Source organism: Crocodylus porosus, unplaced genomic scaffold (assembly GCF_001723895.1).
Source record: "Crocodylus porosus isolate Cpor-Errol unplaced genomic scaffold, CroPor_comp1, whole genome shotgun sequence".
Classification (NCBI taxonomy): Eukaryota; Metazoa; Chordata; order Crocodylia; family Crocodylidae; genus Crocodylus; species Crocodylus porosus.
The window spans coordinates 4,260,764-4,275,624 of NW_017728928.1; the positions used below are offsets into that span (position 1 = coordinate 4,260,764).

Below are 14,861 nucleotides of genomic sequence, written 5' to 3' on the forward strand. Positions count from 1 at the left end.
GCTAGGATCTGGAACCAGCTTCCAAGAGAGGTGGTGCAGGCTCCTACCCTGGGGGGTTTTAAGAGGCGGTTAGATGTACACCTCGCTGGGGTCATTTGACCCCAGTACTCTTTCCTGCCATGGCAGGGGGGTCAGACTTGATGATCTGCTCAGGTCTCTTCCAACCCGACCAACTATGAAACTATGACTCAGCGTAGCACCCAGGGCCCCACGTGGCAGGCGGCATTGCTGCTGCTTCACACGTAGTGGTCTTCACTTTCACACCCCTGTACAAATGCCAATATACTTATTCCACTGCTGTGGGGAAGGTGTAGACAGACAGGAAAGGGTTTGATTTTTGTGGCCCTGGTGTCATACAGAGTCATAGCTGGAATTAAAACAGGAATTCCTCCTCCCATCCCAGACCATGAATCCTGGTTTTTAAGACCAAAGACTACTCTGAGGAAGAACACAGAGCGTTTCGTACTGGAGGCATTCCTAAACTCCAGGATTCAAAACATAGTAACGGGCATCTTCCAATAATGCACCTACCAGATAATAAGAGCCAAAATTTGCAAGGCAATGAGGACTTCCAATCAGGTGTTGCATGCCTTCTTTCCATTGTTTCAATGCTTCCTATCCTGCAAACTCTTAAGCATCCGCTTGGCATCAAGCCCCTACAAAGCACCGAGGAGTTCAGTGGGACTATTCAGATAACTTAAGTTAAGCATGGGTGCACGTTTAAAGAACCAGGATCCCTACATGCTCCAGAGCTTTTCAAAATACATCGCATACCGACAGTTATAATATTGCATTTTATCAACAAATGAAGAAGATCCTCCCCACTTTCCTACAACTGCCTGGTGGAAGAGCTCTCACCGACTGCCCTTAAGTGACTGCATCCAGCATCTGTGGTGTTTCCATTGTCATAACACAATTTTTCCTTGGATGCAGCTTGAAGTATTTTCCAAACAAAAGAAAATGCAAAATCCCATTAAACAGCATGGCTATTTAAGCAAATGAAATGTTCAGGGAACACAAACAATGTCAAAACAAAAAGAGTACAAAAGAATATTTTAATATTATGTAAACATATGAACAAAAAACAACGTGAAATATGTTAAAATATTTGGGGCAACAATAATAATTGGAACGTGATTTCTTCATGTGTAAAAGTGAATAAAAATGACACTAGGAAGTAATAAAACACATATTCGCAGAGCGATTTTAGTTTTTTCAGTAAGTATAGTCAGCACTCACACAAACACACGCAATATATCAAAAGTTTAAATTTGTAATAATGATAAAAAATAATTCAAGTAAGATACAACTCAAAAATGCTGGCATGAACAATGGATGGGCTTTCATGAACTTAATTGCATTTTCTGTGCTAACAAAACAGCCACTGATCTCACTCTTTAATTTACAAGATCCAAATCTTCAAACCTGCTGAAAGAAGTCCATTTGACACTTGAACAGAGTCATCTGCTCCAGCAATTACCTGAAAATTAAAATGTCCTCATTAGTTATATCTTCTTATTTGTAATGCAGGGGTGTCCAAAGGCTCTTATTAGGACCACTTCCCCATTATGTTGGGCTTTGTATACTTTTATGCTCAATTCCTGTGGTGACGAGCTTGCCAGGTACACCAAGGCACTGCATTAACAACAAAAGGTATACCCCAGGGAACCAGGATTAAGAGAAAAGTAATAATGGGTGCGTCTACACATGCAGTAATGCACTTTTCCTAATGCGCATTCAGTTTAGTACCTCCAATGTGAGGTCCTAAATGAATGTGCATTAGGCTGTGTTAGTGCCCACTCTGTGTCAGTGTAGTCATGGCCTGACAAGCCTAGCAGTGGAAATACTCAGTTTAACCACAGCAAAGATGGTAGCAGTGCAAGTGTCTCTCCAATGCGTGCAACCTTAAGTCCATCTGCAAGGGTAAGATGATGAAGTTAATGTTTCACGCCTACTCATTCTGTGACCTTCCCTCTCTACAATCCTATCACGTAAACCACATTCAGATTCGATGCTCATCTTTTGTGGCTGTTACTGAGCTACATCTAATGCAGTGACTGCGCTCGTCGAATATTAGCTATTTTCTAGCCATCTACTTCCCTAAGAATGAAGATGGCAAGTACCTGGCTCATAGGACACTTGACATCTTTCTGTTTACCTGACAGTGCTGCTTATATTAGATACAGAATAATCTAAGGGAGACAGTACATTGTATACCGGTACCCATCCATGTTTTATCAGCAGCTTACAACACTGAAAATGTCAAAAGGCTCCTCCAGATAAATATTTTCAAACTAGTTTTATGTCTTACATGATTTGCATTAAAATATCATCTGCTTTTATGCTCACATCCTGTTATATACAGGTATCCTCATGTGAGATACAGACATATCAACAAGCCCTATAGGGATAAAAAGACTCAATGGAAGGGGGTTTTTTTTATTCACTTATCCACATGACTCATTCGTTTTAAGGTACAGAGAGTCTTTTATTGCTGTTGCAACACTTGCAGCCATTTATTTTGAAGGGCGTAAGTGTTTGAAACAAAGCTAAAGCTCACGAAGATCCGGTACTTTGAAGAGGTGATCTGTAATATTAAAAATTGCATCATCATTCTCTATCTTAAAAGGCAGCGGCATCACCACAGGCCCACAGCTGTGCAGCGAGCCACTGTCTCAACACGAACACTGAGGCAAGTCCCAGACTTATAATGCACCTGCAAGTTCTCTAATCTTGCTCTAAGAGTACTGACTAAGCACTGGGTAACTTGTCAGAGACAGCTTGTTTACCGAAAATAAGGTTCTTTTTAAACTGCAACCATATTGGAGCATTTTAATTAAGCTGTAAAACTTCAAGAACTGGGGCCCACAGGTGCGAAACGGTACAAACTGATCGGAAGATATTTACCTACCTTCTGGTATGGTAGGAATTCAGTTCTTCCTGTAGGACAGATGCTCTCTTCTGCAGAAAGTTTACCTGCAAAAATACATGAAAATGGTGCACAAAAATCTAACGAATAATGTAGCAGGATATCACACAGACTGATTATACTGTCTAAACCCTTTGTATGCTGGTAAGATAGAATAGCACCAGGATCACAAGCTAGGCTTCAACAATGCTTCACAGGAAGATGCTAGGATGGTTGCCCTGGACTATGTACCCATAGCCTTTCTGATCCCAGGAAGCCAAGATGGATTTTGAACCTGGACCTGTTCTCAGTGATGTAACAGGTGGACGAAGCATGGCACTGAGTCAAACCCTACCCCTGGGCTCTGACTCTGAGAAAGTCACTTTGCTCATTTGTCTTGGTTTCCCGATCTGAAAAATGCTAATAATAGTATTCACCTGCCCTATGGGTACACATGGTTATTATGGGTGCAACGGTTATTATTCCTACGTAGGTAGCCATAAAGAGTACAGGGGGCGGGAGAAAGACCGCTGTAGCAATGTGCTTTCTATTTTACTGAAGTTTTAGAAAATGTTGCCAGTTTTCCTATTTGTTTCCGTCTAACAGCATCGGGTTGCGTTACCGGACCTTGCCTCCTCAGCTCCCTGGAAATGTTCATAATTCTGACAGGTGCAGGGACTCCACTGCCCGCCTTGTCTGATGTTTTCAAACAGGAATTTCAACAATTTTCAGACCAGGATACCTGCACTTCAGACAAGAACCTGATTTCCCCAACAGTCTCCAACTACTGCATACTGTTGCAAATGCAGCCAGTAGGTATGCATTTCTGGGTTAACACCCAGTCGAAGAGTGCGCAGTTACTTTTACTCTTTTGAAATGCTGCTGATGCAAACGGGATATTCAGTTCCGTTTTTTAACTCACTGGAATGTGTGGTAGTCTTATATTTGTCCCAGTGAAATCCTTACTACCAGTTAATTGTAGACTTTTAAAACATTTTTTTACTATCAACTGGCAACATATTTCCCTGGTAGATTTTTAACTCTTTTTTTTTCCCCACAAAGACTTAAACTAGACTGTCTATTGTTGCCACTGGGAATTTCTTCATGAAAAAGAGTATCTGCAACCTTAACAATTCACTGGTGCCACAGGAACATAAAACTCTCGTTCTTCTCAGAAGTCACGTCATGTTTTCAACATCCTTCTGGAAGAACAGGACATAGTGTGCAGGAAGAGTCACAGTGTTGCTAAGTACAGAGCCAGTACAACCTGCCCAGGGCAGCTTGCATGTCCAAGGATCACAGTAGCTCCTTTAAGAACAGCATCATACTAGGACCTAATGTTCAGGTGATGGCTTATGATCCTCACACCCATTTCAGTCGCTACTTCCCAAGCTAAACCCCTTTTCCTATAAGTATGACCAACATTAGTTGTTCTTAAATGTAGGAACTAACATTTGGCTGCACTGCACCATGTTTTCATTGCACCTAACTTACCACAGCCCAGATCACTCTGTATCAGGGACCTACCTGCCCTCTTTAATAGTTACCTCTCTCCAATATCCTTGTGCTGTTGTAGATTTTTTTGTAATAAATTTATGGGGGGGTTTTCAGGTCCCTGATAAATAAGATTACATAATGGCCCAACAGAAAGACATGACTGAACTTGAACATGATTCCCTCTTTATAATGAAATTTTAATGCCACACTTAAGCAGCTTGCAATTTCTATCATGTGTAACTCATTGAATTGGGGTAATTTTTGTTCCTTATTAAAACATATTGCAGTACCAAGTCAGGGGCCTTACAGAAATAGAAATATTTCACATTAACATTATTACATTTAACAACGAATGCAGCAGGTTTGTGGGATGGTTCATTGTCTGGGTTGCAAAGGAAACAAAAGGGTCCCTTCCAATGCATGCTGAAACGGTTCTCCCTAGAGAAACGGTGCTAATAGATGGTAGCTAGATGTACCCTCCCCTGAAGAGGTCATTCCTGAAAGGCTGAAACATTATCCCTGATTTATTTTCTGCTTTCTGCAGATCTTTAAGGCAAATGTCTTGAATCAAGAGAGATGACACTTTGCCTACCAAGGAGTCGAGGGAGGGAACCCTCCTCCTGGCCACTGGAAGACGGGCGTGTGTGACAAGTACTGAAATCTTGTCAGTTTATTCCTGACATCAATTCAATGTGTTGTACTGCCAAATATAATCCAGTCACAACTGCCTTTTAAAGAGAGACATGTTTTATCTGGATACTAAAATGGGAGCTAACTAGATGCTGAGATTTTACCTGAGATTTTAAAGACGTAATGGTATCTTCGAGTTCCTGTCTCAGAGACACTGGCATTAGACCTTTGAGTTTGGTTTCATATTCTTGTCGAATATAGGTGATCTGAAATGGAACAGAGAAATTTAAATGCTAAGATTAAAACTAATCTTAGAGGCAGGATTGTGTCTTCACAGCCAGTTTCTTCTCAGAGTAATCTCTCCCAATTTGGACACAGGGCAGGACTGATTTGGGTGGAAGAAAATGGAGGCACAGAGCAGAGAACAGAATCGGTACGAGTGAACAGAGCTGCGACAACCAAGATCCAGCCACCACTATTGCCACTGAAATGGTGTCTCCTTTTTGGGTCAAGTGGCAGGCAGTGCCTTTCTGCTCCTATCATTGCCCTTTATACTGGCTGCAGGCTTAGGAATCAAGAACCTCCTGCCCTGTGCTCTCATGTCACTTAGTAATGACAGTAGCACCGATAACCATCTCCAAATGTGTTTTACTGTGGGCATGGAAAAGAGAAAAATGTTAGCAAACCTTTGTAGAAGAGCAAAGGAGAATAAGGAAGGCCAAGAGGAGGAAGGGGCAATGAGGTTACCACCTACTAATGTGCTCTGGTGGCTTTGGTAGGAGCTAGATCAAGCAAGAACGTGCTGCTTGTATCGTAGTCCCCACACACAAGTGAAATAACTCAATGTCTGTTTTTTTTTAATGCTTTGAAGTGGAGAAGTTTTGTAAGGAGGATTTTTTTCCACGGATGTGACTATTCTTTATTTGCATCTGGTCTCTTCTTGGACTTCATTCCAGTGCTATTGATGCCCTCCAGCTGAGTGATGCAGTCAGAAGAGTTTAATGACTTGTCAATACCCATCTAGGTATTCTGAGGAGCTTGCCTTGGAGATATTATTTTATGCAAAATTTGCAAGTTGTTCCTTGCCCTTCATAGCACATTTTTCAGTCACATTCACTGAACCGTAGTTCAAGCAGCTCATCTACTTTTCTAACTAAGCTCTAAAAGTACTAACTTGAGGAGAAGCAAAGTATTTTGGAAAGATAATTTTACAGCAATTTCTAGGCACGTTATCTGATACCCTAACAGATTCCACATGATATTGCCTTCTCCTTGACCTTTCTCTTTTCATTACAATGAGTTCAAGACCTAGATGGGGATTCAAACACTCACAAAATTTTTTTAAATGTGTGGACTTGGAATGGGCATCTTCAAAAGACAAAGGTGCGATTTCCTTACATAAGAATGAGGATATCTAACAAGGAAGTATACTATCTTAGCACCTCTTTGTTATATATGCATACAAATATCAATGGGAATTTTTGTCTCCATCCTGACAATGGAGGAAACCATGAAGTGATTTTATCTGCACATAAATGATCAATGGATCATTTACACATGGATTCAGTATTTACTTAAGTCAATGGAAGGACTTCGGTTGCTTTCAGTGGGCACCGAGTAAAAATCTTTAAATGATAAAAGATTCAAAAGGAAATCACAGCGAGTCAAACATCCTTTTGTAAGGCCAGCATGGGTAAGGCAGGACAGTTACTGCAGCCACAATGGAGTGATGCAGCAAGCATCAGGCCCAGCGGCCTTCATTCCCTAGCCCAAATGAGCAAGTACAGCTGCGTTAGCCAGGGATAACTCTGACACAAGTCCAGAGTGGGGCTTGAACGCCCATCTCAGGAGTCATAATAGTGACATCGACTCATAGAAAATGAGGGCAGGAAGGGACCTCAGGAGGTCACATCTAGTCTAACCCCTGCTCCAAGCAGGACCAGCCCCAACTACATCATCCCAACCGAGGCTTTGTCTAGCAGGGTTCTGAAAACCTCCGAGGATGGAGCTATCACCACCTCTCTGGGTAACCTGCTCCAGTGTTTTACTACCCTCCTAGTGAGAAAAGTTTTCCTAATATCTAACCTCAACTTCCCTTGGGGCAACTTGTGCCCACTGCTCCTTGTTCTGTCACCTCCCACCACTGAGAACAGCCCAGCTCCATCCTCTTTGCAACCCCCCACTTCAGGAACCCAAAGGCTACTATTAAATCCCCCTTCAGTCTCCTCTTCTCTAGACTAAATAACCCTGGTTCCCTCAGTATTTCCTCATAAGTCATGTCCCCCAGCCCCCTCACCAATTTTGCCACCCTCTGCTGGGCTCTCTCCAACTTGTCCACATCCTTTCTGTAGTGGGGGCCCAAAACTGGACACAGGACTCCAGATGTGGCCTCCCCAGTGTTGAATAGAGGGGAAGAATCATCTCCCTTGACCTCCTGCCAGTGCAGCACAGGATGCCATTCTTGGCAACAGGGACACACTGTTTGCTCATATTCAGCTTATTGTCCACTGTAACCCCCAGGTCCTTTTTTGCAGAGCTGCTGCCCAGCCCATCAGCCCCCAGCCTGCACCGGTGCAAGGGATTGCTCTATCCTAAGTGCAGGACTTTGCACTTGTCCTTCTTGAACCTCATGAGGTTCCCTTCGGCCCAATCCTCCAATTTGCCTAGATCACTCTGAATCCTAGCCCTATCCTCTAGCATATCTACTGCTCCCCCCAGCTTGGTGTCATCTGCAAACTTGCTAAGGGTGCACTCTGCCATCTTCCAGGTCGATGAACAAAACTGGCCCCAGGACCAACCCCTGGGGCACTCCTCCTGATCCTGGCTGCCAGTTAGATATTGAGCCCTTGATGACTACTGTCTAAGCCTGATGCTCCAGCCAGTTTTCTGTCCACCTTACGGTTCATTCATCCAGCCTGTACTTCCCTAGCTTGCCTGCAAGAATGCTGCGGGAGACCGTATCAAAAGCCTTGCTAAAAATCAAGGTGCACCACAGCCACCAGTCTCCCCACATCCACAGAGCCAGTCATCTTGTCATAGAGGCAGTCAGGTTGGTCAGGTATGACTTGTCAATGGTGAATCCACGCTGACTGTTCCTAATCTCCTCCTTCTCCTCCAAGTGCTTAGAAATGGCTTCCTTGAGGATCTGCTCCATGATTTTTCCAGGGACTGAGGTGAGACTGACTGGTCTGGAGTTCCCTGGATCCTCCTTCTTCCCTTTCTTAAATATGGGCACTATGTTTGCCCTTTTCCAATCATTCAGGACCTCTCCTATTGCCATGAGTTTTCAAAGATGATGGCCAATGGCTCTGAAGTTACATCAGCCAAATCCCTCAGCACCTTTGGGTGCATCCCATCCAGCCGCATGGACTTGTATACATCCAGCTTTTCTAAATAGTTCCTAACCTGTTCTTTTGCCTGGTGGCTGCTCACCTCCTCCCCAAACTGTGCTGCCAGGTGCAGTAGTCTGGGAGCTGACCTTGCCTGTGAAGACTGAGGCAAAAAAGGCACTGAGTACTGCACCCTTTTCTGCATCCCCTGTCACAAGGTTGTCTCCACCATTCAGTAAGGGACCCACACTTTCCCTGATCTTCCTCTTCTGACACACTTGTAGAAACCTTTCTTATTACCCTTCACGTCCGTGCTATCTGCAACTCCAATTGAGCTTTGGCCTTCCTGCCTTCATCCCTACACACCTGAGCAATGCTCCTATACTCCTCCCTAGTTATTTGTCCAAGTTTCCACTTCTTATAAGTTGCTTTTTTGTGATTTGGTTTACTGAAGAGATCCCTGCTAAGCCAATCTGGTTTTCTGCCATACTTGCTAGTTGTCCTGTACATTGGGATGGTTTGTTCCTGCACTCTCAGTAAAGCCTCCTTCAAGTACAGCCAGCTCTCCTGGATTCTTCTCCCCCTCATTCTGGTTTCCCAGGGGATCCTGCTGCCTTTCTGAAGTCCAGGGTCCTTACTTTGCTGCTCTCCATCTTCCTTTCCTCAGGATCCTGATCTCAGTCCTCTTGGGGTCACTGCTGCCATCCACTGCTACATCCCCCACCAATTCTTCCCTTTTGTGAGCAGCAGGTCAAGAAGAGCATGGCCTATTTGGCCGTTCCAGCACTTGCACCAGGCCGTTGTCCCCAACACTCTCCAAAAACGTCCTGGATTGCCTGCGCACTGCCGTATTACCCTCCCAGCAGATGTCAGGGGGACTGAAGTCCCCCATGACAACCAGGGCCCATGACTGGGAAACTTCTGCTAGCTGTCTGAAGAAGTCTCATCCACCGCTTCCTCCTGGTCTGCTGGTCTATAGCAGACCCCACCACACCACCCCGCTTATTTGCTCACCCCTCTGACCCTAACCCAGAGGCTCTCACCAGGCCTCTCTCATTTCAGTCTGGAGCGCTGAGTAATCGTATGGCTCTTTGACATACCCTTAACTGCTCTGCCACCACACTCCTAAAGAGCTAAGAAAATTTAAAGATTAAGGGCCAAGGCACAGGAGTTTCAAACTACTATGTCTGCTGTTTTTGTCATATCCATGCACTGCTCCAATGGCATTTTTGGTACCTCCCAAGAATGCCCACAGCCACATTACAGGGCCTAATTTATAGCCATGTTGGGACTAATTTATAGGCAGTAAGGAAAAAGAATATCAACAGCTGCAGGAATCATTTTCGTATTCCTTTATTTTTTTTATTAACTTTCCCCTACTCTTAAGATTAATATTTTAACTAACTGCCAACCTAAAACGGACAAAGGGCATTTCTAAAGGCCCAGTTGTAAGCAAAGGATGCTGCCACACAAGAAATTCTTGTGACTCAGGCTTCTCAGGCCTGTGTTGCCCTGGTACGTTGTTTGTGTAATAATCGTGAGTCCCTGGGGAGTTTGGGTGATGGCTGTTTTATCAAATTCCTCTGAAACACTAGCACTCTAAGAGCATGCAACTAGACGGAGGATTAGAGCTGCGATTGCAGCTGTAGGGAGAAAAGTTTCTGGCAGATATAACAATGCTTCCCAGATGAAGACAAGGACTAAGCACAGAGCTCTGATCTGGGATGCTGTTTCCAAACACACCCCGGTGGTCCTTTGCCTTTAAAACAATTACACTGCACAAGATGCTACCTTGTACATACCACAAGCAACCTATTTAAGGCCTGCTCCTGTACAACCTCAGAGGTTTTTGCACTTTGATGCTACTGGGAGGAGGCCATAACAGTAGATATGGAGGCTGACTGGTAGTCATCTCTGAGAACAGAAATGGAGCATCGAGACCAAGGAATTTCAAAACACCCGGATAACGTAGCTGTATAAACATAACAATTCATTTCTTAAAGGCCACTGTTATGTTCATGTAACTAGATGATTGTTCCTTCTGATTCATGTGTATATGCAAAGCTTGATCCTACTTAAATGGGAAAAAAAAGCAGTAGAAAGAAGCAGTGAGAACTTAACTGCCATCCTAAAAAATGCTTTGCCAACAGTAGATCCATTTGCTTTAAAGTACTTATAAGTCCAGAGCCTTCAAAAATTAATTCAGTGCTGACAATTTAAAGGACTTCTGGCTGATATGACACTTGTCTGGAAATATGCTTTTTGGATAGGTGATTAGGTGTCGGGTTGGGACCACGGTGGAGGAAGGATGGCCGGGGGGTGAAGGTGCTGGCCTGGAACCTGGAAGAAAAGATCCCTGCCCAGCTCTGACATCCCAAGTGACCTTGAGCAGGTCGCTACGCCTCCCTCTGTGGAACCCCAGGAGGAAATTGCAGATCCCAACAGATTATCTGGACCATCGGTGCCCAGCACCATCAGCACCCAGATTATGTTGATATGATGAAGGTGAAATGAGTCAAGGTAGGACCATGTATGTCTATTGTGAATTCGAACACATTTCATGATCCAGTTGAAGAGCAAACTCATCTTTATGAATTACTGATCCTACTACATGGGGGAAATGTAAGGTTGCTGTTACTTTAGTGCTCTCTCATACAGAGGGGTCATAATAGGCAGCTACATAAAGTTGGCTGGCTAGCAATGTATTTTACACTACTGCAGTGCCAAACATCAAATTAAGTCACTTCCTACAAACTGGATGTACTTCTTCACACACCTAAGCAGATAACCATGGAAGTAATGAATCAAAAGTGGGAACGTTTGAGTGGAGCAGTTTAAAAAATGGAAATGGAAAAGGAGGAATTGAGATTAGGCAAACTGCAGTGCTCATTCCCATTGCAGTGATTAGGAAAACAGACCTAAGAGATTTAGAACATGTCCCTGGTTGAAGACAAGGGAAGTGAACACAACTGAGAGCCTAAACAAAATATCCAAATATTACTGCACTCCAAAGTGAAGAATCACAGTGGAGCAACAGCATCACCATTTGCAAATAAAAGGAAGATAAAATATTAGTTGATTTTATTACAGGAAGGTGAAATTTTCAGAAAAACTGGGCGTGGCTGCTGTAGAAGTGTGTCGTGGTAGGATATGTAGTTAGTCAGCCTATATTCAAGGGTTCCTCATGTACCATTATTACTAAGTAGTGGTATATTGAGATATGTCAGCTAGAGTGGGATAGCACCATGCATCTTCCCAATGTTAATGTATTCACTGAAACCCTGAGCCAGCAAAGCACTGACATCACTTTTCAGCTCTGTCCTGAAGCTTGTGAGCAGGCTCGTTTAATTCAGCAAGACTACGCGCGTGTGTAAACACCTTTGCTGAACTGGAACCTTCCCTGTCCTCAGCTTAGTACGTGCGAGTTGTTCCACTGACTTCACCAGGACAAACCACCTGCGTATAGTTAAGTACATGCTTATGGGTTTTTTCTAGATTAGGGCCTAAATTTATAACTAAATCCAAAGAGGATATTCACTAGAGGACAGACTCGCAGAGTGCTCTTTAAAACTTTTAACTGGAAATTTCCATAAGAGTGAATTCACACACCATTTCATGCTAATCAAGTTTCAGATACAATCTGATTCAAATCTGCCAAGAAGTTTTGCCATCAGGACTACAAATCAAAATGGGCAGGTTTTATTTATTTGAAAGTGAGATGAGTTATGACTTCCAGTTTCTCTTTAAAGAATGCACATGCTTAAACATTTGACAACTAGAAATAAATTAGAGCTCCCTTAAAGAAGTGCCAATTATATTCTTTTGGAAAAAGCAAATCTTGCCAAATGTGTATTATTTACAATGATCGTGCAAAGGGAATGAGATAGGCACCTCTGGTGACAGTTCAGGAGACTCCCATCCATAAATCCTTTCCACACACCACCAAGAGAAAGTAAATATAAAGACAAAGACAAGCACAAAGAAAAACAGGAATAATTCTGAAACAAACAAAACCTTCTTTGAACATAGAGTGTGAGAGAAATTATGATTAAGATTTATATATTTTTTTAAAATTCAGATAAATTTATGCTATTATTTCTATGAGTGCCGAAAAACAGTGTGTGTGCATGCACACATGCTTTGCCAGGATAAATATTTTTTGAGCCAAGCGCTCGTTTTGGGTGGGGTTCTTGATGCATGTATATTTGTGCTCATTCAACATGTGTTACACGTGTTCTTAGTGAGACCAGAGAAGAAACAGACAGCTGGAACAGCTAAATGGTTTTATTTTCAGAAGCTTAAAAAATTGAAAGGCCCATTTTACCAGTTGTGCTGGATGACTTGCACAACCACAAAGCTAGAGACGATGCATTAATTCACCCCAAAAAGCGCAATGCTTAAAAAACTGGACTGCACATGGAGAGATGAATTTCAGGGAATGAGGCCAGTGCCCCAGCTCTGGCTAAAGGCTCCAGGAGTACAAGCTGTGCTGTGGATGTCATTTAATTTATGGCAACGGTGGCTGCAGCCTCCCCCCGCATTTATGTGAAAACTCCTGGTTATCCACTTCGGTGGCCAGAGGTCCCAGTCTACTTATTTATAGCAATATTTCAAGGCTCTGCCATGTGTCCCAGTCCCATCTGAGGTGCAACACAAACACAGATACTTAGGGTCAAAAAAAAATTCTTGTACTAGCTCCCATCAGGGCATATTTCATCTGCAATGACTTCTAGACACATGCCAGTCTTCCTCTTTACATATTTTCTCTCTCTACACTTTCTAGAAGCCACATGAGTTTCATTTAAAATATTTGTAACACAAACTTCAGTTAAGATATTGCTCTGTAAGTGCAACAGGCACACACAAATTCTGTAGCGGGCCACTGCCGGCCAGTGCAATCAGAGCAATCTAACCACATGCTTTCATAAAGTTGTTATTCATTTTTGACAGTGCAAACCAGCAGAGGCTGAAGCTAGCCAGTTGCTTTTCATGAAGGCAATTCTTGGAAAGTCATGAAGAAATATGTACCATGCTTCAGAGTCCAGACACAGATTACTATGCTGGCTGGGAGGGAAAAGAGAGAGACAGAGAGAAACAATTCCTGGTAGCTGAAGGATTTGCTTGAGGCTGATTCTTGCAATGATTTCTTGCTGCATTTCAGTGAAAAGCTACAAGCCCTTTTTTGTAATGAACCTGATTTTCAAAATGCCACTATTGCATGTGCTTGTTAAGGCAATCTGTTGAAAATATCTTACTTTCAACTACATTCACTAATAATTGCATCACAATGGGATGTAAATAAGATCCCAGCTGTTTCCTGTCATATAATGATAAGCAACATGCTGGTATTGTTGGCTAAAGTTATTATGAAGGTTCATTGACCCACAAGATTAAAATAGATCATGGTGAAAGTCTAAATTACTTCTTTGTAACTAAAAACACCACATAAAGTGGGCTAATATATGCTAATTGTGATGAGGAAGGTTCATTTTTAACATGTATTTAGACCAACGAGGGCTATTTCTGAAGGAGGGTTTTGGTCCTAAAGGTTTGCTTGTTCTTTTATAGCCTCTCTAGGACCTACAGATGTTGCACTCTTTTATATCTGAGAGATGTTTGAAACTGCAGTTCTTCAGCCCTTGGTGTGCTGGATGGGGCAGGTCATTGTGAAAGCTCTTCTGCTGCCCTAGGAAAGCTTCTCTTTTTCTTCATCTTGATGAGTTGATTTAATCCAGCAACCCCCAGGAAGGGTTTTAATATTAAGCTGCCACACTGCTTTTTTGTTTACTCAGGTTTGTGGCTGGTGTGCGAGGTTTGAAATTCGACCATCAATCATCTTTGAGGTCAATGGAAGCAACTGAAAGCTAAATTTGCCACAAATAAGTAAAGTGACTTTTGGTTGGTCACATGACAAGTTCGGAACATAAAAGGTGAACTATTCACATTTACCCTTGTACTAAATAGAGGAAACTGAACCGCTGGGCATAAAATGATGTCATGCTTAAAGGTTTGCATACTTACCTGAATTACTCAAAGCTCAGCCCTGCAACCGTATTCCAAACCCAGCAACTCTCTCTCCTATGGTTGCCTGCTTTCAAACGGCCCGAGTTGTTAACTTTCTGCAGTGTCTTCTCTGGGATGCCTTGGCAGCTTGCTAAGTTCTGGGAGGTCTTGTTCCTCTACGGATGAAGCAAAGGAGCATCTTTGAGGAGCAAGGTCTCTTCTGCTGGGTGCTTCGGCATCTTCATCTCCGTGGCTTAGGAAAAGCCCTGGCAGCTTCTTTTCTCTGTAGTCTCCACTTCTGAAGGTGCCGGGCTGGCCTGGCCTCCTCACAGATCTGCCTTGTTCGTGCATGAAGGCGTCACAGAGCTGATGACCCAAGAGGCACGCCAGCACCAGGAGTTCTAGAGTGGGTCAGATGCTTTCCGCAGCCCATTAAAAAACACAAACTGGATCCAATTATTAAATAGGTACTTTGCGTCAGTCTTTCATCAGTC

At 43.1% G+C, this 14,861-nt stretch overlaps 1 protein-coding gene across 2 annotated transcripts in view; it reads right to left on the reverse strand.

The window, feature by feature from the left end:
• Positions 1–1,038: 1,038 nt before the first annotated feature.
• CEP112 (centrosomal protein 112) overlaps positions 1,039–14,861 on the reverse strand; it is a 275,736-nt gene continuing 261,913 nt past the window's right edge. For both annotated transcript variants that reach the window (XM_019542365.1, XM_019542364.1), the window contains 3 exons: positions 5,200–5,301; positions 2,912–2,976; positions 1,039–1,480 (listed from right to left, as the gene is read on the reverse strand). In XM_019542365.1, coding sequence (XP_019397910.1) covers positions 1,477–1,480; positions 2,912–2,976; positions 5,200–5,301 — 171 coding nt within the window. In that variant the 3' untranslated portion in view covers positions 1,039–1,476. The remainder of the gene's footprint in view (positions 1,481–2,911; positions 2,977–5,199; positions 5,302–14,861) is intronic.